Here is a 23,325-nt window from a genome sequence, read left to right on the forward strand (position 1 = left end):
GCTTGTCTGCAGACCTGGTATTGCAACATTCTTCTAGACAGTTCGAAAATGATATTGACTAGACACTGACTAGTTTATTTTCATCAACTAGTGCGAATAATTGACCTACCAAATGTACAATAAAATCTATCAGTTGATTAAAATACTTTGGTTTGGTAACCCAAGGTGCTGATTGTAATATAAGTAAAATTATTTACTTTTCTAAAAATATGTTTTTAACCTGGCCATATTTATTTTTATGTTTTTCAACTCCAGTTGTTTAGCCACTTGCTACAGACAATCATAAAATCTGTTAGTGTTTAAGGTGCCACCGGACTCCTCGTTGTGTTTATAGAATCTGTAGGTTAGTCTTCTACATTGCTCTTTGTGCTGGGGGGAGGGCATTTCTGCCATGGTGAGATTTTGGATTATTCCAGATGGGCCAAATTCTCCTGACTTCAGCACACTCCCAAGGAAGTCAGTGAGAGTTTTGCCAGAATAAAGACTGAATAAAAGTGAGCAAGGACTACTCAGGTTGAGAGAGAGAGAGAGAGAATACAGCTCTCTGGTTTTAAAGGCTCAGCCCTAAGTCTGTTTTAATGATCATTGTTTCTGGATTGTGGGGAAAGGAATGAGAGAATCCAGCACTTTCTGGGGCTGACAGAATTTATCAGGGACTTGTGCCTGGGCAGGTGAATTCTTTGCTTAGGAGGTCAGTGAGAATCCCTTTCTTGTTACTGCAGTGCTGGCTGTAAGGAAGGTGCTTCTGCTTGCTTGACAGCAGCTGAGAAGGAGGGTGGAGATAGGCAGTTTTTTACGGGGATTGGTGTGATCAGGTTTCAATGCAAAGCACGTGTGAATAATCTAGTGCTGCTTTTTCGATCTGTCACTGATGCAGAGTGAGCAGGGAGAATGGGGCAGGTCGGTTGGAAGGGTCTGTGTCTGTCGCTTTTTGATTATAAAACCGAAAAATATGTCATTGCGAAGAACAAGAAGGTGGGAATTCTCTATCGAGTGGTGCAGCTGTCCATCCTGGCTTACCTGGTGGGGTAAGTGCGGTCAGGGTCACTCTGTGCATATGATACTGTTACATCGCAATGGAATTTGGTGCCCTGGCTGTTACGAGGGACCATATGTACAGGCTCTATAATGCTTTACCTGCCTGAATATGAATGCTTGAATTTCCTAATCAAAATAGGGATTTTGTGTAATGTAAGAGGCAAATATCTAGATTCCCCCAGTAGAAAGACTCAGCTTTCCCCTCCCCCATTACCATTTAAGATTATCATTAGATTTAAAAATAGAGCAAATGTTACTATTGCCTTATGATGTATTATTTTTATCCTTATTTCAGTATTCTGTAATTATGGTCCCAAGCCACTGTAGCTAACCTCTATTAGAAGCTGAAGTGTTTGTGGCTGTTATTGCTGACGCTCGGGATGTGCCAGGTGAGGTTTGACTCTGTGTGACTCTATTAAATGCAGGATTCTGGGTGTGATAGTAGCTGTCTGATTGAATTGAGAGCAAAACGGGCCAGTACTGAGTGGCAAATTCCTTTGCTGAGCAAGCCAGAATAGGGGGCAGGGATGGGAATGCGGAGAGAGGTGGCATGCGTGTCGATTCAGAGCAGGACTGGTTGGCATGGTGATGGCTCCAGCACTGCTCTGAGAGGATCCAGTCCTACAACATCCTGAGCGCCCTCATCTCTCATTGAACTCAATGCTTCGCGCCTCACAGGATCAGGCCCTGAATTACCAAGCTCCATGTCCCAACAGGCTGATGAATTGTGTAATGTGTGTGCTGTTCCTCCTGGAGTGTCAGGGGCTTCCCAGGATGATCCAGGATGCTATTTGTAAGAGTCTCAAACCAAAACCACCAGCTTAGCTGTTTGTCCTTTGAGTGCCCCCGCACCAAAACGGAATAAATATAGCAGAGTCACTCTGCCGCTTGGGTTTATTTATAGAAAGGTGCACAGTTGCTGTCTGTGTGTACATTGGTTAGCAGAGCAGGGATGGGTCTCAGAAGCCTGGCCTGTGTGAGCTATTAAAGGAGGAATCCTGTAGCTATGATACCCCCTCCCCTGAGAAAAGAGGATACTAACGTGACTTCTGCCTGGGAGACATTGAAAACACTAGGTGAATGGGCTGTTCCCATTGGTGTGTATAGCCCCATGCATCTCTGTAGTACCGTATAACTGAATGTGATTGTTGTGTTAACCCCTTTGCTGCTAGGCTGGGCTTGCATCTCAGGCACAGTGATCAATGGCATTAGTATGATGATTTTATTATTCATCAGTGTGCATTCAGATGAGCAGCCCTGGAGCTCGGGCACATCTGCCCACACCGGGTGCCCTGTCACATTCGAATGGGGGGAACTAGAGACCTGCCTCGAACCGGGTCACTGTCAAGTCCACACTGCGAAAAGCTGGTTTTCTTGGGAAGATGAGAAAGTCTGAGAATTTGCAAGGGGCGGGGGGACTTTCTTGGTTTATTCTTACTCTGCCTCTAAAAGCAGGCATAAGTCAGGCATGTGCTGTTGCTATCCCCACCCCTCATAGCAGCTGTTTGCACTTGCTGCATTCAGTGGCATGCTCAGTGCTCGGTGCATTCCAAGGGTTCCTACAGACATTGTCTGCTCCCCGCCCAGTGAAACCTGCAGTCTATAACCTGCTCATTTAGCTTGCCTGAGGTTCTCCCTGATACACTGTCGGGGTGACTGACAGCTGGCAGGCACCTCATTCAGTTCTGCAAGGGCTTTACGTCTCCATTCCCCCCCCAAACCGTTGGGTCGTGGTGGGAATCAGGAAGGGAGGCTAGTTAGAGCTCTGGTGTGCAGTGAGAGATTGCAAAGCCGAGGATTCGTTAGCTCGGGAAGGAGAAATCAGAGGGGACTGGACAGCAGATTAAGACTGTGATGGGCCTAGTGCGGGGGTTCTCAAGCTGGGTCGCACCCGTTTTAATGGGTTCACCAGGGCTAGTGTTAGACTTGCTGGGGCCCAGGGCCAAAGCCCAACCACTTGGGGCCGCAGCTGAGCCAAGGGCTTCAGCCCTGGGCTGCAGGGTTCAGGCTACAGGCCCCCTGCCTGGGGCTGAAGCCCTGGGCTTCGGCTTTGTCCCCCAGCCCCAGCTTGGGGTGGTGAGGCTTGAGCTTTGGCTTTGGCCCCCTATGCAGGGTGGCCATGCTAAGGAGGGCTGCAGCGGTGATCCCTCCTCAGCTGTGCAGGTTCAGCTTCCAGTCCCTTGGGTCTGAGGACTCCTGTTCGCTCCATAGTGTCTTGGTGGGTGGGACTCATGTTCCCAGTCTCTTGAGGAAGGTCTGTGCCACACACTGAGAGTTGTTCCTCATGCTGGCAGCATCTGAGCCATCCGAGGTACGCGCGTTGCTCAGAAGATGGCATTGGTGCTGAGGTGACGGCTCCAGGATAATGGGAATATTCCCTGTTGATTTCTGTAAGCAAAATCCCTGCCCACCTTCCTGGGCTGCATCTCCCTAGCAGTGACCTGCTGCAGGGCTGGAATTTTGTGGCAGGTTATAAAATGCATATTATTTATCTGTGTGATCAGGCAGAGTCCTGGGGGCTGCGTGGGTCTCTCCAGTAAATACATCTGCCAGATGCCAAAAATGACTCTCCCAAAACAAATGTCATCTGTAATAGGAGTCGGTAAATCCGAGGTATATAGCAGAGCAGGATGATACTAACAGATAGAGCGAGGGCCTTCACTCATTCCTACAGAAGTCAATGGGAGCTTTGCCTGGGTAAGAATTACCTGGGCTTGGACTATATATGCAATACCACCCCCTCGACCTGGCTGTGGATGGCCAGCTGAGCAGGGGAGCTGGCGTCTGGAGGCCTGGGTTGTATTGCTAGCTCTGCCACTGAGTTAGTGTGATGCTGGGCAAGTTGCTTCCCTTCACTTTTCCCCATGTGTAGAATGAGAATAATGATACTCTGACCCCTTGGCAAGTGCTGTGAGATTGACAGATGGAAAGTGCTGCATATTCTGTTAGCCACAGTGTTTTGGGTGCACTGGAAACATTTAGGAGTTGAGGTCATTAGGGGATTTGCTGGACAGGTGACTTGCATCAAAGGGCTTAACCTAAATTTGGAGCTGTGGTTGAGAGGGGTTTGGTATCACTTGTATATTCTGATTTACCCTTGAACTGTGCTTTACCTTGGCACAACCCTTCTCTAGCTAACGTGCCACATTGGTCCATTCGGCTGGCCATCCTGGCTAATGCTGCTGCCTGCTGTGTTGTTCACAGGTGGGTCTTTGTCGTCAAGAAAGGCTACCAGGACTCGGACACCTCCATCCAGAGCTCCGTCATCACCAAGCTGAAGGGTGTGGCTTTCACCAACACCTCGGAGCTGGGAGAGAGGCTGTGGGATGTCGCTGACTATGTCATTCCCCCACAGGTTTGCACAGCGGCTCTGTTGCTGAGTCCCCTTTGCTTTATTCCTCACTTTCTTTAGCTAGAAAGACTGGGGGCTAATTCCTGCTCGGTCACTATTGGCGACTGGAATGAAGTTGCCAGTCCCTGTAGCTCTGTGAATGCCCAGGAGAGGGGCTACCAGAGAATCTCAGTTCTGTGCCTCCTTTTAGCTCTTTCCAGCGAACGCTCAGCCAGCCTCCTCTCGGCCTTGGATGGATGTCAGGCCAGGGTGCTGATCTAGCAAAGCATTTAAGCATGTGCTTAAATTTAAGCAGGTGAGTGGTCCATTGACTTAATTGAGACTGCTCACCTGCTTAAAGTTAAGCACATGCTTAAGCAACATCCTGGATTAGGCTCTACCTGAACAGAGCAGGCATGAGTAAATGCAGGGCCTCTCTGAGGGGGAAGCCCAGAGGAGGAGGCGGAGGAATCAGATGATAGTGGCGCTGAGTATATGAGTTGCTCTGGTTTAACCCTCCTGGCTCCTTGCTCGATTCATTCAAGTGTCACACATGCCCATTTCCTTGGCCAGCTGTACCTGCAGATGTGGGCTGGCCCCTGTTTGGGGGCAACCCTTGTGAGTGCACATACTGGATAAGTGAGGACTGGGTTGGGAGCTATCCGACTTGCACTCACCAGTGGCCGTTTGCACGTCCACTTTTGCTTGCACAGTCAGTTGCATGTGCACAAAAGCCTGTGCAGAAAAAAAAAAGGGTGCGGTGGGGCATAGGGCTGAAAGTCTGACCCTTCCCAGTCTGTGACAGACTTTTACAAGACAGCAAACGCTGAGGCAGTGCAGAGGACAGTAAAGCGAGAGCAATGTGCGTGGCAGCCTGATGCAGTCCCTCTGTTGCTACCCTTTCTATCCAGTGAAGTTGTGCATGCCAATAAGAGCTTCCATCTCGTGCCCCAGTCTGTACTCACTCAGATTTGGCACCAGTGCTCTGCTCTGCTCACTAGCCCACCCGGACTTTACAACCAAAGCTCATTGCTAATGTGAAAAACGTGGCCTCCAGTCAGACACTCGGCATGAAACGCGCAATAAGACTCTGTGTGGTAAATGGTTGCACTGCCTGAAACTCTGTCCGCCCTAGGTGGTGTCCAGGACTTTCATGCCCACTGGACCAGGTGTCGGTGTGTACGCCCATCCGCATGAACCAGGCAGGGACACTGATAGTTATTTTCAACATGAGTCATGCACCAGGATTTGCCACTGGCCCTGTTACTATGTCAGGTTTCAGAGTAGCAGCCGTGTTAGTCTGTATCCGCAAAAAGAACAGGAGTCCTTGTGGCACCTTCGAGACTAACAAATTTATTTGAGCATAAGCTTTCGTGGGCTACAGCCCACTTCATCGGATGCATAGAATGGAACACACAGAAAGAAGATATTTATACGGACAGAGAACATGAAAAGGTGGGAGTCGCCATACCAACTGTAAGAGGCCAATCAATTGAGATGAGCTATCATCAGCAGGAGAGAAAAAAACCTTTGAAGTGATAATCGAGATGACCCATAGAAGGTGTGAGGATAACTTAACATGGGGAAATAGATTCAATTAGTGTAATGACCCAACCATTCCCAGTCTCTGTTCAAATCTAAGTTAATTGTATCTAATTTGCATATTAATTCAAGTTCAGCAGTCTCTCTTTGGAGTCTGTTTTTGAAGTTTTTTTGTTGCAAAATCGCCACCTTCAAGTCTGTCACTGAGTGGTTAGGGAGGTTGAAGTGCTCTCCCACTGGTTTTTGAATGTTATGATTCCTGATGTCAGATTTGTGTCCATTTATTATTTTGCGTAGAGACTGTCCGGTTTGGCCAATGTATATGGCACACAAGAAGGGACTGTACTTTGAAAGGAGAGTGAACGGAGCTGGTAAATGCTGCTTCCCTAGGTCTCCAGAGCTTTTGGTTTATCCTCTTGATTATGTTCAAAGTTAATGCATTTCACTCAAACCCACTCCCAAATGCCCCAGATGCTGCTGGTTGCTGGCCCCAGCAATAATCGATGCAGCAAAACAGGATGTGATGTTAAAGCCAAATGTATTTTTAAAAGCCAAGTAATGTTCCACTAAATAAAGTGTATTCCATCGGCAAACACAGTGCATCAGAACCCCTCCCTGGTGTGGATAGAGAACATCTCTTCCAGCATATTTAGCCAATGCCATTAATAATACAGAACCAGGCTGCTTGTATGTCACTGCAGCAATTCAAATCTATTCTATCCTATATAGGTTCTTATCCCACGTCCATCACTATAGTGTCCAAGCACTTTCCAGTAGTGTATTAAGCAATGTGACCAACATCTGATGCACATGGTTTAGCCTTTCTGCCATCCTCTCTCTCCAGGGAGAATTGTATGTGCAGTGGAGCATTTTGTTTTGGTAGCGATTGTTTGTTTGTTTTTATGTGCCTGTTGCTCTGAGTTTATATTGGAGAAGGCAGGTCGGAGAAGTGCAGATGGCATTTGAAGCAGGAGGTGGTGAGAATTTGGGATGGTCCTTGGTTCTGGGGGCGTTCATTCCACAGTCTGGGACCAGCCCCCAAAGAAGCACTGTCTCCTGCACAGGTAAGTCTTACCTGTGTGGCGGACAGTTCCATCGGGCCTGAGGGGTGGAGTTGCTGACCGCAGTCCTTATCCTGGAGCTTTAGGCTCCTTTATACATACTTATCGAGACAGGCCGTTGAACACCTTGAAGATAAGGACCAAGACCTGGACCTTGACTTGCTGTTCTATAGGAAGCTAGTGTAGATAGAGTGGAGGAGAGTTGGCATTTCTTAAGCACAGAAGGCTTCATGCCCAGGTCTATCCCATTGCTGTAGTTCAGATGAGATGTGACCAGGGTGTGTATAACAGGCCAGGTCATTGCCTGCCAGGATGGGACGGAGATGGTAGAAGGCATTACTTGCTAGTCTACACTGGCAATGCTAAAGTGCTGCTGTGGCAGCCTTTAACGTGGCTTGTGTAGTCACGGCAGAGTGCTGGGAGAGAGCTCTCCCAGCGCTCTAAAAAAACCCACCTCCACGAGGGGAATAGCGCCCAGTGCTGGTGCGCTGTCTACACTGGCACTTCACCGCGCTGAAACTTGCTGTGCTCAGGGGGGTTGTTTTTTCACACCCCTGAGTGAGAGAGTTGCAGTGCGGTAAATTGCCAGTGTAGACAAGCCCTTTGTGCCAGTGAGGATTCCAGGACCAGAAGCCTCCTAAACTATGGACTGAATCAGATTAGTGGGAAAGACGGATCAGCTGAAGACGCTACCACCTGAGAAGTGCTAGATCAGAACTAGGTTTTATTATTATAAAACAACACCTATGCTGTGATGGTTTCTTATTAGCACTAATGTTTTAAAGCAGATCCTAGGAGTTAAAAAGGGCTTATAAATTTTCTTTTCTTCTTCTTTTTTTTTTTTTTTAGGGTGAAAACATTTTCTTCGTTATGACAAATCTGATTGTGACCCCAAACCAAAGGCAGGACACGTGCCCTGAGGTAGGAAGAACTGCCCCCACTTCCTTGACTCCCCCCCCCCCTAAAAATATGGATACGAATGGACAAAGAGGAAAGTTGAGAAACTTGAATACTTGAGAGGCTATGAACGTAGCTGGGAGGCAGGGGTTCTCTCAGGCCTGTACAAGAGTAACTCGACAAGGGAAGAAGGGGATTAGGCCTTGGGGAGGGCAGAATCAGCTGGCTTAATTTTCAGAGGTGCTAAGCACTTTACATCCTCCATTGACTTCAATGAGAAGTGCAGGACCTCAGCACCACTGGAAATCAGGCCATAACAGCATACGGTCATTAGAGAAAGGTAACCTTTTAGCTAAGGGAGAGTGGTCATATGAGGAGATCAAGTGGAGTCCAAATGAAACAATCCTGGGTTTTGTGTAGAGAAGACTCTTGCAGTAATGCCAGAAGAACGAGCCCGTAGCCAGGGGTGGTCTCAGAGCACCCCCTCATGGCGTGAGGTAACCCTGCAGGCACCCAGACTTATATCCCTATTAGTTCTTTACAATAATTTACAGTCAGGCCGGAATACTTAAAATAGGATCCCCCTTTGTGAGGTCTTATCTATTTAGTCTTCTCCCAAATACAAACTCCTTTAGCCCGTTGGGCCAACAACCCTTCTCCTTCATTCTGGACTCCCCAGCCCTCCTCCTGGGGCCTATGTGCTGATTCAAACAAGCTTCCTCTCCTTTGTTCAGGAGACCCACAGATGATCTCCTGGGGCCTGTGTGCTGTAGCCTTAAACCAGCTTCCCCCAGCTTTGTAGTTCAGTCCTTTTCTCGCTGGGCAGGCAGAGGGCAGCAGTCCTTCCGCTATGTGTCCATCGCACAATGTCTCCTGCCCTCTTTCCCAGAGCTTGCCTTGGTTGGCTAGGAGAGAGGGAGTCTGTCCCCATCTTACACTACAAGAGACAATACTCTGGGTTTTCTGCAAACTCTAATTATTCCCCGAGATCACTTCCTCTCTCACAACACTTACCTGACCCCTGATCCCTGCTAGCCTTAAAGGGGACAGTTCCCCTGTTACAGGCCCCAACCTGAGAGGTGCTGAACACCCGCAGTTCCCACTAACTCCTACTCAGCACCTTTCAGGATTGGGTCCTAAATTAGGCAAGGAACAGGAGTTCTTTCCAGTCCTATCATAAAAGACTCAGAGGAGTCCCAGTTCAGTAGTGCCCAGAGCCTGAGTTGGCGGGCTGCTGTCGGTCATAAACATGTAGAAATGTTTTGCTTCATTATTTATCATCTCACCAGCATCCTTACTAACTTTGCCCTATCCTGTGCCAATTTTTGTAGCAAACACCAGCAGTGGTCAACCCATCAGGCAGTTGGGAAAGCCAGTGTGTTGGTAACAAGCTCTCAGGGCTGAGGCCTAGTTAATGACCGTCATTTCCTCTGGCTGGGCTCCATATCTGTCTGAAGAGGTCATCTTAAATTAAGCACTCTGGAGGCCTGCCAGACAACGGAGCTTAGCTGGGTAAAACAACACTGCCCTCAAGTGGCCAGGCTAGCACAGCATGCAGAGATGGAAGAGGAATAAGAATGTGTCCAATCAAACAGGATGTCTCTGCTTTATTTCAGAGTGAGAAAGTTTTTCGATTAAAGCAAAGGTGGCATTATCCCATCATCTTAATGATAGTTTGTTTCCTCCTGCTTGTTTCTAGAGACCTGTGGGAGCCAGGGAGTGCAATCTGTTTTTCTCTCACACAATTGTTCAGATGCTAGTGATTGGCGGCATTGCATAAAAAATAACATGATAGAGAGACCCAGTCCCTGGGTACATTACTGGTTTGTTACTGCAGGGCTGCTCTTGAGTGCTAGCATGCACACCCATTTGTTAAACTATAAATTTCCTCCAGGACAATTATATTTTATATGTTATCCCCACTGCATAAGGGATGAACTCGGTGGCTCTTTGTAAAAGTGACCTAATTACCCTACTGAAATGTTTCTTGTAATCCTCATGGAAGTATGCCAGAGAGAATTTAGGGATTTCCTAAAGCACCTACATGACCTAGGAGAACAAGGGACTCAAGTTTCTAAATGACTTAGTAGCAGAGGGGTAGCCGTGTTATTCTGGATCTGTAAAAAGCGACAAAGAGTCCTGTGGCACCTTATAGACTAACAGACGTCTTTGTCGTTTTTTAAATGACTTAGGTATTTTTTGAAAGTCTCACCCTATTACTGTGATGAGGAGGAAGAAAAACGTAATATTTTACTCCCCTATCAAAAAACTTGTTCATCCAGCCTGAGTGGATGAGTGAATTTTGGGAGGCTGACATGAGTTCAGATGTATCCCTTTCACTTAGTTCTTCACCCCCACAATGTAAATCTAAGTGTTTTTGGGGTGGCGGGTACATGAAGTTCTATGTGGAGGAGCGTTCCAGTGAAAGCACATCATGCTTTCTATCACATGCCTTACTTGCTGCAATCATCTGCTTTGCAGAGTACTGGCATTCGAGACGCACTGTGCAGCAAGAACAGGGACTGCCCTGCGGGGGAAGCTGTGATAGCTGGCAATGGTAAGAGATGAGATCATCCCCCTGCACTTCTTGTGCAATGAGCTTGCCTTCTGAGGAAGACCGTTCTCTACTTAAGAACTTAGCTTGAGAAGATGATTGGAGGAGGAGGGAGAGATTTATGGGAGTCCCTGTCTCAGAATAACGGGGGTGTTGCAAGTCAGGACTGAGGTGTCTTGGCAGAGCTTTATGGGAGTCTCTCAGTGAGAAGTGGGATGTAGGTCAGGATTCAAGTGCCTTGGGAGAGCTTGAGAAAGTGGCCATAGAGGTGGACCCAGGACTAGAAGCTGGGGGTCCTGCAGGATGGAGATGCATCAGCAGAGCTGTGGGGAAATCAGGTGCCACACCTGCACTAACCAGTGTTCTTAGTCTTCTCTTTTCATGAGCACAAAGCTGACATAAATTACATTAATAACATATTTTACCATTGGTAGCAGCAGCCGGGCAGGGTCAGCTGGCTAAGGCACCTAGACTGGGCCTAACAGGATTCTTGATGCTTGGCATTAAATGTATTGCAGAATCCCCAAGGATCTCCCCAGGGCAGAGATTTCACAGCATGTCTCTGGCTCTGAATGCAGCAGGCTGGGAGTCTGGCTCAAGAGGAGTTGCCCAAGGCATGTGGCATGAGTAACTGGGTAAAGAGCTGTGGAGGAGAGGTGTGCTGGAGTAGTGGCAAGGCCTGGGCACTGACCTGGCCAGTCAGCAAAACTCTTTGGAGGCTGGTTGAGGAAAGCGAAGTGGGAAATGATAGAGCATGAGTAATTCTGTCCTTGTGCTTTCCTGCACTTGGTCTGTGCACAGCAGGGGAGGGACAAAGGAGGAACACAAGATGAAAATGTATTTGCAACACATAATATCGGGAACACTCCCTTTTTAACAGGAGATGGCAAGATACAGGATGTGTCCATTGCTGTCCCTGGGCAAGAGCCCTGGGCACTCCAGAGCAGTTGGGACTGTGACCTTGGGTCTGGGCCATAACCCCAGGAGGTTTTTTTGTTTGTTTTTTGGTGTGGGGGGGTGTCACTGCATATCCTTGCACATCTTGTTGGCCCTGAGCCATAGATGTTCCTCCTCCCCGTGTGCGCTATAAAGGGTGGTTGATGATTCACAGCAGCCCAGCTCTTGCATTCCAAAGTGACCTGGCTTTTCCAAACTGAATCAACTGTACCAGGAGGCCCAGCCTGAGCCGGGCATTATAGCATGGTCAGCAAGTGCCCCCCAAGAGCCCTGAGACTGAGGTCAGCAATTAACAAAGGCTCAAGGACTCCTTGGAGGAAAGGGAACCCCTGGATGTGCCATGTTGGACAGCTGTTCTCTTGGGAGATGAAAGCAAATACCATGCTGAGCTGCTGGGACTGTCATGGTCCCAGATGTCTCCAGTCAGTAACTGAGAGGGAGCAGCAGTGACTTCACTCTCAACCATCTTTATTTGAGATCACTGACTTGTTTACAGCCCATTTAAACGGAGCTCTGCTAAATCAAATGGTTTACAGTCACCCTGCCAAGATACCCTGAGGCTGCTCAGAAAAGCAACAACAGAGCAGTTGTTCAAGCAGGGAGAGAACATTTCACAGCTGGGAGGACTTAGGGTTACAATGAAGACAAAGTAACGTTTAATCTGCCCTAGTGGGCCAGGGAAAAGGGAGGTGCCAGCCTTGAGTGACCTTTTCCATGACCTTGTCTGCCCCACAGGGGTCAAGACTGGCCGCTGTTTGAAAGTCGGGAGCAACACCAATGGGACGTGTGAAATATTAGCGTGGTGTCCGGTGGAGAAAAAGTCCAAGCCCAAGTATGTTCCCCTTCTTGCATTGTTACTGAGCATGCGTTGCCTGGCTTTTGTCTTATTTTGAAGCATGACTTCTGTTTCCTAACAAGCAACTGAAGATAAGTCTCTGGGTTGTATTTGCAGAGATTCCCGTTGGCTTGATCGCACGAGGTTAGAAAACATCTGCTATGTTTAAAATGTGCCAGGGCAGCAGGAAATTCTGCATGAGGGCCCGTACCTTGCTCCTTCTAAAGATGGTGCACATGCTTCTTGCAGGGCATCTTCCAGCCCTTGCTATTCCCTGACTCCCCCTAACACTGCCCTTTTCTCAAACAACTCACTTACAAAACACAATAACTGAGGTAGGCTGGCCAAAGGGGAAGAGTGTGGAACAGAATTGATTCTCAATAGGAGCCAAGGGTCTGGGAGCAGCAGCCCTTTCTCTGTCTTCAGGGGGCATTCTGCAGGATTGGACTCCAATTCTGCTTATTACATGAACATGTCCGTTAAATGTCTAAACAATGGGCAGAAGAACAATGACTATAAAGCCAAGAGAATTTTGCCCCCTCTCTTTCAGGAAACCGCTTTTAGCGACTGCAGAAAACTTCACCGTTTATATCAAAAACTCGATCCGTTTCCCTAAGTTTAAATTCTCCAAGTAAGTGTCTGCCTGTCTCTGTTTCTTTCTCTCTCAGCAATCTTTCTTTTGTCAATAATCCAAATGGCTTCTGTGTTTTTCTCCTCAATGCATGTGGGCATGTGATCTGAGCACTCCTATCTAGGATGGTGACTGTTTCCTTGGTAACCGGAGGACAGTATTTGGTTTCTGGCTATGTAGGAGCAGGGAAGATAATGAAGGATTTGAGCTTAGGGGAAGATTTTCAGTCTGGTGAGAGCTTCCCAGCCAAACAATGGCTGGAGTTAGACTGTCAGTCATGGAATGTAATCTTTGACAGCTGTCTGCCTATGTGTATGCAAGCTGTCACTGCACTGACCAATGAGATGAATATGACCCATAATTTCCATCACAGGATTGTTATTAATCTAACTGAATAACAAGCCCATGTATATGAAAATAGGGGTATTCCTCTCCCACACCTAGAGTACAACTGGGCTGGCAGCCTACCTAATAGCCTACATGATCTAAACCCAGCATGTCCATCAACCAGCAGTATTCAGGGGAAAGGGGAGTGGACTACTTGGGCCTTGATTTAGAAAGAAATCAACTCTCCAAGCTAGGGGAAGCTGATGGGGGATAGCGTTTTCACCAATTAGGTAAAAAATAAGAACATTTTGCGGTTTCACCCCAAATTATTATGCTGTAAAAATGAAATAACCTGGGCAAGTTGTGTGGAAAATGCTGATTTTCAATTTTCCACTTGTAATGATGGGTGTGAAGGTAGGAACAGGAGATATTGGCTGTGGCTCTACTTACAGAAACCTCTGTCGAAACGAGCATTTTCACATCACCGCTCTGGGTAGCTTCAGTTGTGCATTTCTAGCGTGTTATTATGAGAGAGAGCATGAGATAGAATTGCAATGGGCGGCTCTGCTTAAAATCAGAAAGAACAATCCAGGTATGGTTCCGAAAGTCACCGCCTAAATGGATCTTTCTTTAGAGCCTGATCTTGCCATCAGTTCTGCATGGGTATAAGTCTGTCTGCGTGGATCTGTTTGCAGGCTCGGGGTTTGTTTGCATCCAAGCACAGCAGGATGCATTCATTGGGGGGTGGCTGCAGAGATGCTCACAGGATAATAGGATTAGTGGCAAGAATGCTCTTTCTGTCCTATTGGATTATTATGATTAGTGGTGAAGAGGAGACTCATCTCTTTGGCCTTGGAAGAGAATCTTCCTATGGCTGTTCTGTAGGGCAGGCAAAGAGAAAGGTCAGACTGGTTCTGTTGTTTCCCATATGCAGGACTAATGTGCTAAACACTGATAATGACTCCTACCTGAAACACTGCCACTACAGTGCACAGCACCTTTACTGCCCCATATTCCACCTGGGCAAACTCGTGAGCTGGGCTGGGAACAACTTTCAGGACATGGCATCTGAGGTATGATCCTTCCTTATTCTCCCATACACCGCACCAGCTAAACAAACATTCCTCTCTGGAAAAGCTGATAATCCTTCCAGTGATCAAAACTCTTCCCCTCCCCCCATGAGGACTTCTCATTTCCAGAACCATGGCAGGTCATTGAGCTTTAAAATCATCTTGTCTCTTGCCTATAATAACCCCATGGAACTGAAGTATTTCCACCTGCCCACTTCTGCGTTACTGCAGGGTACCTTGTACATGTCTGGCTGAGCACCCTGGTTTGTTACAGTTGGGCTGCGCATGAGTTGCTCACAGGATGTTTTTTTTTTTTTTAAAACACTGTTGAAATGTCAGTTTTGGATCTATGTAAAGAACTCCTGGACCTTGCATGTTAAAATGTCACCATGCCTGCCCCAGCCAGCTTTAACAGTGTCCCTTGAAGGACAAGGTGGGTGAGGTGATATCTTTTATTGGACCAACTCCGTTGGTGAAAGGGACAAGCTTTTGAGTTACACAAAGCTCTTGTTCAGGTCCCTTGAAGGACTACATTTAACTATACTCCCTAAAGGGAATGTAGCTTTCCTGAATACCCCATTGACTGGTGCTTCCAAGTCCAAAGAAATACAGAATATTTTACTGTTGGTGCTTAGGGTGAAATTCACCCCTGTCCAGAGGAGCCAGCACAAGACCTAAGCCCCTCTCAAATCCCCGCACAATTAGGGTTAAGTGCTACACAGACCTCATGTTGGCCCTCTGCACAGGGCAGAATTTTACCCTTAGTGAACAAATATCTATTTTGCTAAAGTGAACACGTCAGCTAATAGGAACGTAATGAACACCCTTGGCATGAAAATCCTCATTACAACAGAGAGTACAGATGGGGGGGGGGTCCTTCTAGGTGGGGTTGGAGTTGGTGTCAGGGCACTGTGAGGAAGCTCTCAGTGAAACTGTCTCCAGATGCCCAGCATGGGAAGAGCCAGGGTGACTGTAGAAAAATATGATTCACCTCAATTGCCTAAGTTTGGCTCATCCTGATCTGAGTATGAGTTCAGGACCAGGGGAGCCTACTACACTTTTATCTCCCTCAAGGGACACTCGGCAGAGGAGCAGACATGATTTAAAAATGAACAAACCAAGCCAAGCTACAAACAAGCACACTGAAAACATGTCTCTCTTTCATTAAGGGTGGTGTGATAGGAATTCAGATTGAATGGGACTGTGATCTTGATAAAGCTGCTTCTGAATGCAACCCTCACTATTCTTTTAGCCGTCTGGATAACAAGTTTGCAGAAAAATCCATCTCCTCTGGATACAACTTCAGGTAATGAAAGGCAGTGATGGGAGTGGGTACCACTGTGTAACTCTCAGGCACAGGGGCCCTTGAAAATGCCACTGTAACAGTATCAGCTCATAGGTTAAATCAGATTCTGTTCCTAACTATTCCTGGCTAAGTATTTCAGCTGCACCTATGCCGGTTCTCCAGTATATGGCCTTTTAAAATGTTCATCACGGTTTTTATACACTCACACTCTCTTTCTCCAAAGCTAGTACCCTCCAGACACCGAAGTCTTGAGGTATTTGCAGTGATTCCTAATCTAGAATTACAAAGATTGTCTGAGTTTTGCTGAGTCTTTCATATTCTGCATTAAGCACTGCTCCTGCATCATCACCCCCACCAGGGTCAGCCAGCTACTGAGAGTGATCCTTGGGTTCCAGTCATGACATCGAACAGGTGTAGGGTTTTTACCTTCCAGTTTCCCACTCTAATGATAAGGAAATGTACGCTGAGGCCATCACAGTGATTTCAGTGGGCTTAGAGCTACCCAGCAAGACAGGCTTTCCCATTAGTCTGGCTAAGGCTAGAAATGAAACATGATGTCAAGAACTGGCTGATACAGAACCCATTCACATGCTCCTCTGAGACCTCAAGTTTAGGACAAGGTCATGCTTGTTAATCAAATATACCCCAAATTTTTAAAGGGAAATATACCTAGGTTTGAACAGAGAGGGTGAATTCAAACTTGTTCTTACATGAGGGAGGCAGGGGACTGGGTTAAAATCAATGTTCTTGCATTCTTTGCTTTCTAGATTTGCCAAATATTACAGGGATGCTGAAGGAGTTGAGTACAGGACACTGATAAAAGCCTACGGAATACGCTTTGATGTGATGGTGAATGGCAAGGTGAGGAGCCTATGCCAGGATATTTCTGGTCCTAGAAGAAATAAGGGTGGAGTCAGACTTTTGTTGTTGGGTAGGTACCACCAGAGTGGGGAAGGGCAACCCTAGGGCGAAACCACCCCCTTGTTTGTGATGGGGAAGGATTCTTGGCAGGCAATGTTTCATTGTCACTAGCAAGTTGACTTGATACACAAAGGGAAGAAAAGAGTCTGGAGTGAAGCTGAAGGGATGCCCTGGGCTGCTCAAAGTAAGATCAATAGATTAGTCAATATCAGCCTGCAGGATCCTCTCTACACTTCTCATGCTCATTGAGGAAACTGGTCCATGTGATGTTCAGCAGTGCGAGGATTATGGAAGCTATTATTTGGTTTCCCTGCCAATACCCACTGTAGTATGAGAGTAGAGCTGGAGAAAGAGGATCAGCATTCAGGAGAGACCTAGTCTGGTGTGACGTCACAGGCTTAGGAAGGCAAGCAGGGCCAGGCTGCTACCAGACAAACACATGCCTCTTAGAATGTAGCACTAGTCTCAAAGCATGCTCAGGAACTCTGCCTGATGGCTTCTAGCACGTACTGCTAACCAAACACATGCATAGAGCCAAATTTACCCTACGTGTAACTCTATGGCCATCAGTTCAGCTTGTGGTAACTGCTCGGCTAGCACTAAGTGTTTTATATTTCTTTCAGGCAGGTAAATTTAACATCATTCCAACGATAATCAACGTGGGCTCAGGACTCGCGCTTATGGGTGCAGTAAGTAAATGTATCATCCTCTTTAGGGATGAAAGAAAAGTATCAGAACCTGAACCATGTCCAAATCCTGTGGTTGAGATGTTTCCAGGATAAACAGTTTGCCTGAAAAAATAGTCACGTTCTTTAGAAAGGCTGATTGGTTGGGTTTGTGCCTTTAGAAGGGAGCCATCAGTTAATACACTTTGTGCTGTGGGCACCCCAGCATGGCAGAACACAGTAGGGAGAATAGACACTGCAGTAATGAGCACAGTATAAATGCTTAGTTTATAAACGGTGCCATAGACTTTCAGTTTTCCTCCTTTAACCACTGCCCACTGCAAATCAGATCTACTATTGCACTTGAGAGATGCAACACATGGCACAAGGAAGCAGCTGTGATATGCGGACATCTCTTAGCTCAGATACTATGGTGATGACTATGGTGTGAAAGCCTAGACAAGGCAAGATTAATCCCATTATCACTGAATTATTATTACTGAGTAAACTTTACAATAAGCCTCCTATGAATTGTGACTCGGTGTCTTTTTTTTCTCGTTTGTTCCATTGTCTGAAACCACTTTGGGCAAGATACTCCGCCTGAGGGAAATTGGCATATTGCCGTGTTAATGAATAAAAGCTAAATAGAATCTCATTACATTCCTGGTCCATATGTAGAAAATGAGGATGTTGATGTTTGTGAACCCAGTGTGTTTTCCATGCCAACATGAACCTTGGGCAAGTCACGTACTTTGTCCATGCCTCAGTTTCCCATCTGCACAACTGGGATAGATAATACCATTGTCCTGCCTCACAGGGGTGTTGTGGGTGCTCAGATGCCCTGGAGCTATCTAATTAAGTGATATCTAGTAGCCTAGGGTATTCTGGCCCCATAAAGTGGAAACAATTGCTTTGCTAAAGCTTTTCACATGCAAGGTTGGGACTGAAGACATGATTATTTGCTCTGCAGTAGTGCCTAGAGTTGCCAATCAGGACCCCAAGGTGCTAGGTGCAGTGTACACATAAGACAAAGACAGTCCCAACCTCAAAGAACTTACAGTCTGAATGTGAGACAACAGGTGGCTGCAATACGCAAACGAGAGCACAAGCTGACAGTGGGAGGATCATGATTACCATAATAAGCAACAGTCACGGTACACTGGCTAAGAGTAGCCATTGTCAAACATTTTGTAGGCTTCACAGCACAGGTGAGTTTTCAGGAGAGATGGGGAGGAAGATAATGTAGCGGCTTTGGGGATTTTTACAGGGAGATTATGCATTTGCTTTCAGTTGCTTATTACAGTAATGTGCTGCCTCCAATATTTTGCAGGGGGCTTTCTTCTGTGACGTGGTGCTACTGTATCTGATGAAAAAGAGCAACTTCTATCGAGGCAAAAAATATGAGGAAGTGAAGTAAGTGGGACTCTTGTTGCATTTATGTGTATAGCATTATACTGTCCAATCATTAAATGGACAAATATAGAAACAAAGGACATTTTAATTGCAGAAGGAGGGCATTTGATTCCAGGAAATTACATGCATACAGATGAGTATAGCCAAGCTGCTCCCTCCATAAGTCATTGCTGGAGTCAGGGAAATAGGGAAGCTGCTGTGTCATTGTTCAGGCTGCAAATGGCTCCTGGCTCTCCATCCATAATGATGCCAAATGGAATCAATGGCAACTACTAAAAGCCCTGGATGCCTTTTCCTTTCACTTATAAAGATGAAAATCAGAACTCCAGCCCGAGAGCTGCTATGTTAAAGGGTGGCTTCAGGGCTAAGCTAATGTAGGCCTGGCTGGGATGCAAAAGGGGCCATGTCCTCTCAGTTACGACAGACTTAAACCCTGTAGATCCATTTTCTGGGCCACTGGAGTTCAGCCAACTGAGAATGGCAGAGTGAGTCACTCTGCTGCACCAGCGTCCATCTGATAAAACCTCGAGTACACAGTTCCTGTAATAGAACATTGTCACAGTGTCAGCGCTCCATTGCTTTGAACCCTGAAGTCTGAGTATCACGTTGACATTTATTTTTCATGTAGCATCCAAGGTCCTTTTGATTATATTTGTGTGCAATCTACTTGAATTAAGAGGGAGTTTACAGATCTATATCAATGGAACAACTGACCCATCTGTTTCAATCATGAAGTTGCCAGAAAATTGTGGGAAAGATTTTTTTTCTAAAAGACTTGACATCACAAATTCAGTGTGAGCTTCATGGAATAGATAAGGTTATTTGTGCCTGTGGCTATGTGCAGAGCTCCAAGTAGAGCTACAGCAAGGTGCCCTGAGGCCATTGTGGGCATTATGCAAAAATCAACATAGCTTCTGTGATGCACAAATGGACCTTAAAAAAACAATCCATTGAAACAACAAACGTTTGTTATGAACACTTATAGTTTAGTCAAAACAGACTACTTATGAAAATGGCTCAGTTCTGTCCATTAGCCAAGCCAGGGAGAAATTTACCCATCTCCAGAAGCAATGGTTTAAACATTCTTTGTCTCTCTCTCTTGGAAATGCTGAAGGTCCCACCAAGACTCCTCTTCTGCTTCACTGCAAGGTAAATAAACGTAAGGTACTGCCCTTCTTGCCTTTTGTTCCCACAGGTCCAGTTCAAGAAAGTCTTTACCAGGTGGAACAGCGAATGGGAACCAGAACTCAGAATCGCTGGCTACATTAGAGCAGCTGAGACAACTACAGACAGTTGAGACCTAAGAGTCTGTCAGCTGGAAAACATGTTCCATAAAGACTACAATGGTAAAACACAGCAACCAAACTTTGAGGTGGAGACAGCCATGGTCAGGTCTATTGTATCATTTGGATGCTCAGAGAAGAGGTCAGTTATAGCTATTCTGTTCAAGAGAGCAGTTTGCTAAAAATATCACCCCTTCTGATCTAAGGCACTCTTCCCTATCTTGAGCTGGTGACTCCTGTGCCATTGCTACAGAACTTTTGTATTATAAAGAAAAATGTAGAAGAAACCAGGCAACATTTTTATATGCACATAAATAGATAACCAGCATTATTCTGTAGCCCTGCATTGCTTCTGCTAGTGAAATGTCAGTGACAAAGACACGTGGCATTTGACATTGTGAGGAGAGTTGAGGTTGGGAAACCAGAATCGCCTTCTGTTCAGCTGCACTGCAACACCAGTTCCCAAGTCCTGTATGATCTACCTGTAAGAGCAGATTGAAATCCTTTGGGCTGGTGTTGAGATAAATAAGATCCGGCGTTTCATTCAATTTGTCTGTAGTTCAAGTAACATCATACCAAAGGCAAAGTGACTCTCAAGATGTTTTCACAGGAAGAGCCCTTATTCTATAGACCATGGTATTCTCCTATTTCCATAGAAGCACTTTACCAACCCCACTCCAAAACCAACCAGGCTCAGTGATATTTGCAGTTGGCCTGGCAAAGCTCTCATGAGCAAATTAATATAGAACTTTTGTTAAATCTAGTGTTTAAAAATGCCAGAATAACCTACAGTAAAGGGATGAAGTTTGTCCTCTAGTAATTGGTCCAGGTAACTTGACATTTTGGGGTATAAGAAAGCATAGTGTGGCATAGCAGGTAGCTGATCAGGGGAATATTTTGAAACAACTTGGGTGATGCTTCTAAGGAAGTTGACATATGCTTTGTTACTGGCCTGATGTTAACACTTTTTTCTGAATTTTCTTTTGGACAAACAGCCATTGGAAGCTGAATACGGAAAGAAAGTATCAAATATTCAGTGTGTTAACAGTGTGCATCAAGGCATCTGTCAATAACAGCACATTCAATAACCAAGCCTCCCTTCATTGACCAGTTGGTTTCATGCTTTTCTCAGCAACTCCTTTTTATTGTCACTGTGCTTTTTGTTTGGTTCAGGGATGATTATCCTCTCTACCTTACTTACTGATTCCTGACAAAGGAGGAACTTGATGCTTCTGCCAGTAGGAATGGATAGTCAGAGTTACTGGATCAGGCAGCTCTAGTCAGGGACAGCTACTCTGTCTGTTTTGTTATCCACAGTTTGAAATGTGGGTGTGTGGAGAGGAATAGTACCAATTGGACTTTGTTTCCCACGTCATTCTGTATCTCCCAACCTACTACAAGTTACAGGATTTATTTAAAAGTTAGAAATCTAATACTTAACTTTTTTTTGGTTACACGGCTTTTGAAAGGACAATGAGCCTTTGTTTCTGACTCACAAAACTCTATGACCTAAATTCAGATGGTGATATAACTTCCCAAAAGTGGTAGGAAAAAATACTAGGAAGCAAAACCACAAAAGTCAATTCTACTTGGCTCTGTGCTTCCTTAGGATGAATTTGACTCACTAGCCTTGGATGAAAATGGTAGGTGGTGAAGATTAAGCTGCCTTGCTTTGAAATCCGACATTAATAGCCCCGGGTCAGGCTTTTCACTCAATTCAAAAACAACAACTGGTGAATGACTTTAAGGTGAAACCTGACAGCATTGGCTTGATGCAAACAGGACCGTGTAAACTTAACTAAGCCAACATAACTCGATCTTAACCATCTATACTTAAGTAGTTTTTGAAGCTGAAACATATAATACAATGCTAAATCACCTCATACTACGGTATGATTCACTCAAACAGCTCATCACAAATAAAAACAAGGCTAGGCCTGTTCTGTAGTCTAATACTTTAACTTGCCAAAATAATGTTACCTTGTTAGAAAGGACCTAACCCACTTTCTGAGTTGAAGGCTTTAGGTCCCCCATCACAAAACTCGATCCCCATCCTATATATATATTTTTTTAAGGTAAGTCAGTACAGAGATTAGTCACAAACAGTAACTTTCTTTTTACAAAATTTGATATTTTTCCTTGGAGTTAATATATAGCAATGGAATTTGTCTGTTGTAGGATAATGTTGTCTCTTCTGTATGTTGTATTATTTTAGATAATGGTGATTAACCATATACACGCTGTTTTCCCCATTTTGTTTTGAAATGCATACATAACATTTGAACCGTACAAGTATATTAATAAAGCTACCCATTTAAGTTAACTAAAATGCCCATGTTTAAAAGATGCATGACTCAATATAGAAAAATAGCTTTGACAGAATTCAGTAACTAGACCATGTTATTTTGCAGGAGACCAAAGGTATATTGACTGTAAATATATAGTATGGCAGACAGTATTTATAGTATTGTCAATTTCCCTCTTTCATATATAACTACTTTGTTTCAATATTAAGTAAAGTTTAAAATAGAGGGCAGACTATTTAAAAAAGGCATTTCAAAGTACAAGTGGGAAAATGTTTTACACAATGTTCTGTGTCACTGGTTAGTAATTTATGCTTCAGAATAGGGTGAATTGCAAAAATGCTACTGCTGATTCAGTTTTCTCCTTGTATGGAAATACTGCTAAGTGTGCTTTAGAGCCCTGTCACCATACAAGTGCAGAGACTATATACCCGCTCACTAAGAAAACTGATGAAGAGGGATTGTAGGGCCTGTCCTATAGCTGAAAGCTGCAGTTTACAGCTCAGTCTGTCCTTGATTTTCTTGCAGAAAATGAAATATATTACCACAATAATGCATTGTAAGTTTGGGGAAATACTAAGTGAGTCTATTCCAGATCTCCGGCTGTGGGTTTGTTCATTTTAGCTATAATGGATACTGATTCATAGGACACTGTGGTTTCCTTTGGCATAATGTAGTATTATGTCAGTGGAAAGCATTGTACAAATACCACTAAAAACCCAAAACAGTGACTCATGACTGTACTACTTATTGCCTTTTATATCTGCCATTACAAAAAGTATGCTCTGCAAAAGCAATGCATGGAAGAGATTGAAATGTTTTAGTAACTTTAATTTCCTATTTGTAAAGTGACTGTACCCAGGATCACAGCACTTACACTAAGGATCCAGACAAATAAGATACTTCTGTCCAGTTTCATGTACATTTAATTACATATTACCATGAAACTAACTTTGTGTCAGTGTTTTTCCTTTTGGATTTCATTGCATTAAGCTTATGGCTAAAGATACTGTTTTTACCAATGCTTGTATGCTGATGCAAACGGTGACAGTGGGAACACAACATAAAATAAAGCTGCTATTGCTGATCTTACAGAGGCAAAATGTAAAAGGAATAAAGTCCGCCAAGAATGGTGGACAAATGGTGATCTTTAGCGATTCATGGGATACTTATAAATGTGTGGGAAGCAAT

At 45.2% G+C, this 23,325-nt stretch overlaps 1 protein-coding gene across 2 annotated transcripts; it reads left to right on the forward strand.

The window, feature by feature from the left end:
* Positions 1 to 891: 891 nt before the first annotated feature.
* P2RX5 (purinergic receptor P2X 5) lies at positions 892 to 23,085 on the forward strand. Of its 2 annotated transcripts, XM_054008253.1 has the most exons (12): positions 892 to 1,028; positions 4,243 to 4,393; positions 7,822 to 7,893; positions 10,351 to 10,426; positions 12,116 to 12,212; positions 12,766 to 12,846; positions 14,108 to 14,246; positions 15,413 to 15,549; positions 16,317 to 16,410; positions 17,094 to 17,159; positions 18,466 to 18,548; positions 19,744 to 23,085. In XM_054008253.1, exons 1-12 carry the CDS (start codon positions 892 to 894, stop codon positions 19,850 to 19,852), a joined length of 1,242 nt encoding a protein of 413 aa, XP_053864228.1. In that variant the 3' UTR covers positions 19,853 to 23,085. The 2 variants fall into 2 exon arrangements, with proteins under 2 accessions (XP_053864228.1, XP_053864229.1); XM_054008254.1 differs by lacking the exon at positions 12,766 to 12,846.
* Positions 23,086 to 23,325: the final 240 nt, after the last annotated feature.

The sequence above is a fragment of the Malaclemys terrapin genome, chromosome 18 (genome assembly GCF_027887155.1).
Source record: "Malaclemys terrapin pileata isolate rMalTer1 chromosome 18, rMalTer1.hap1, whole genome shotgun sequence".
NCBI lineage: Eukaryota > Metazoa > Chordata > Testudines > Emydidae > Malaclemys > Malaclemys terrapin.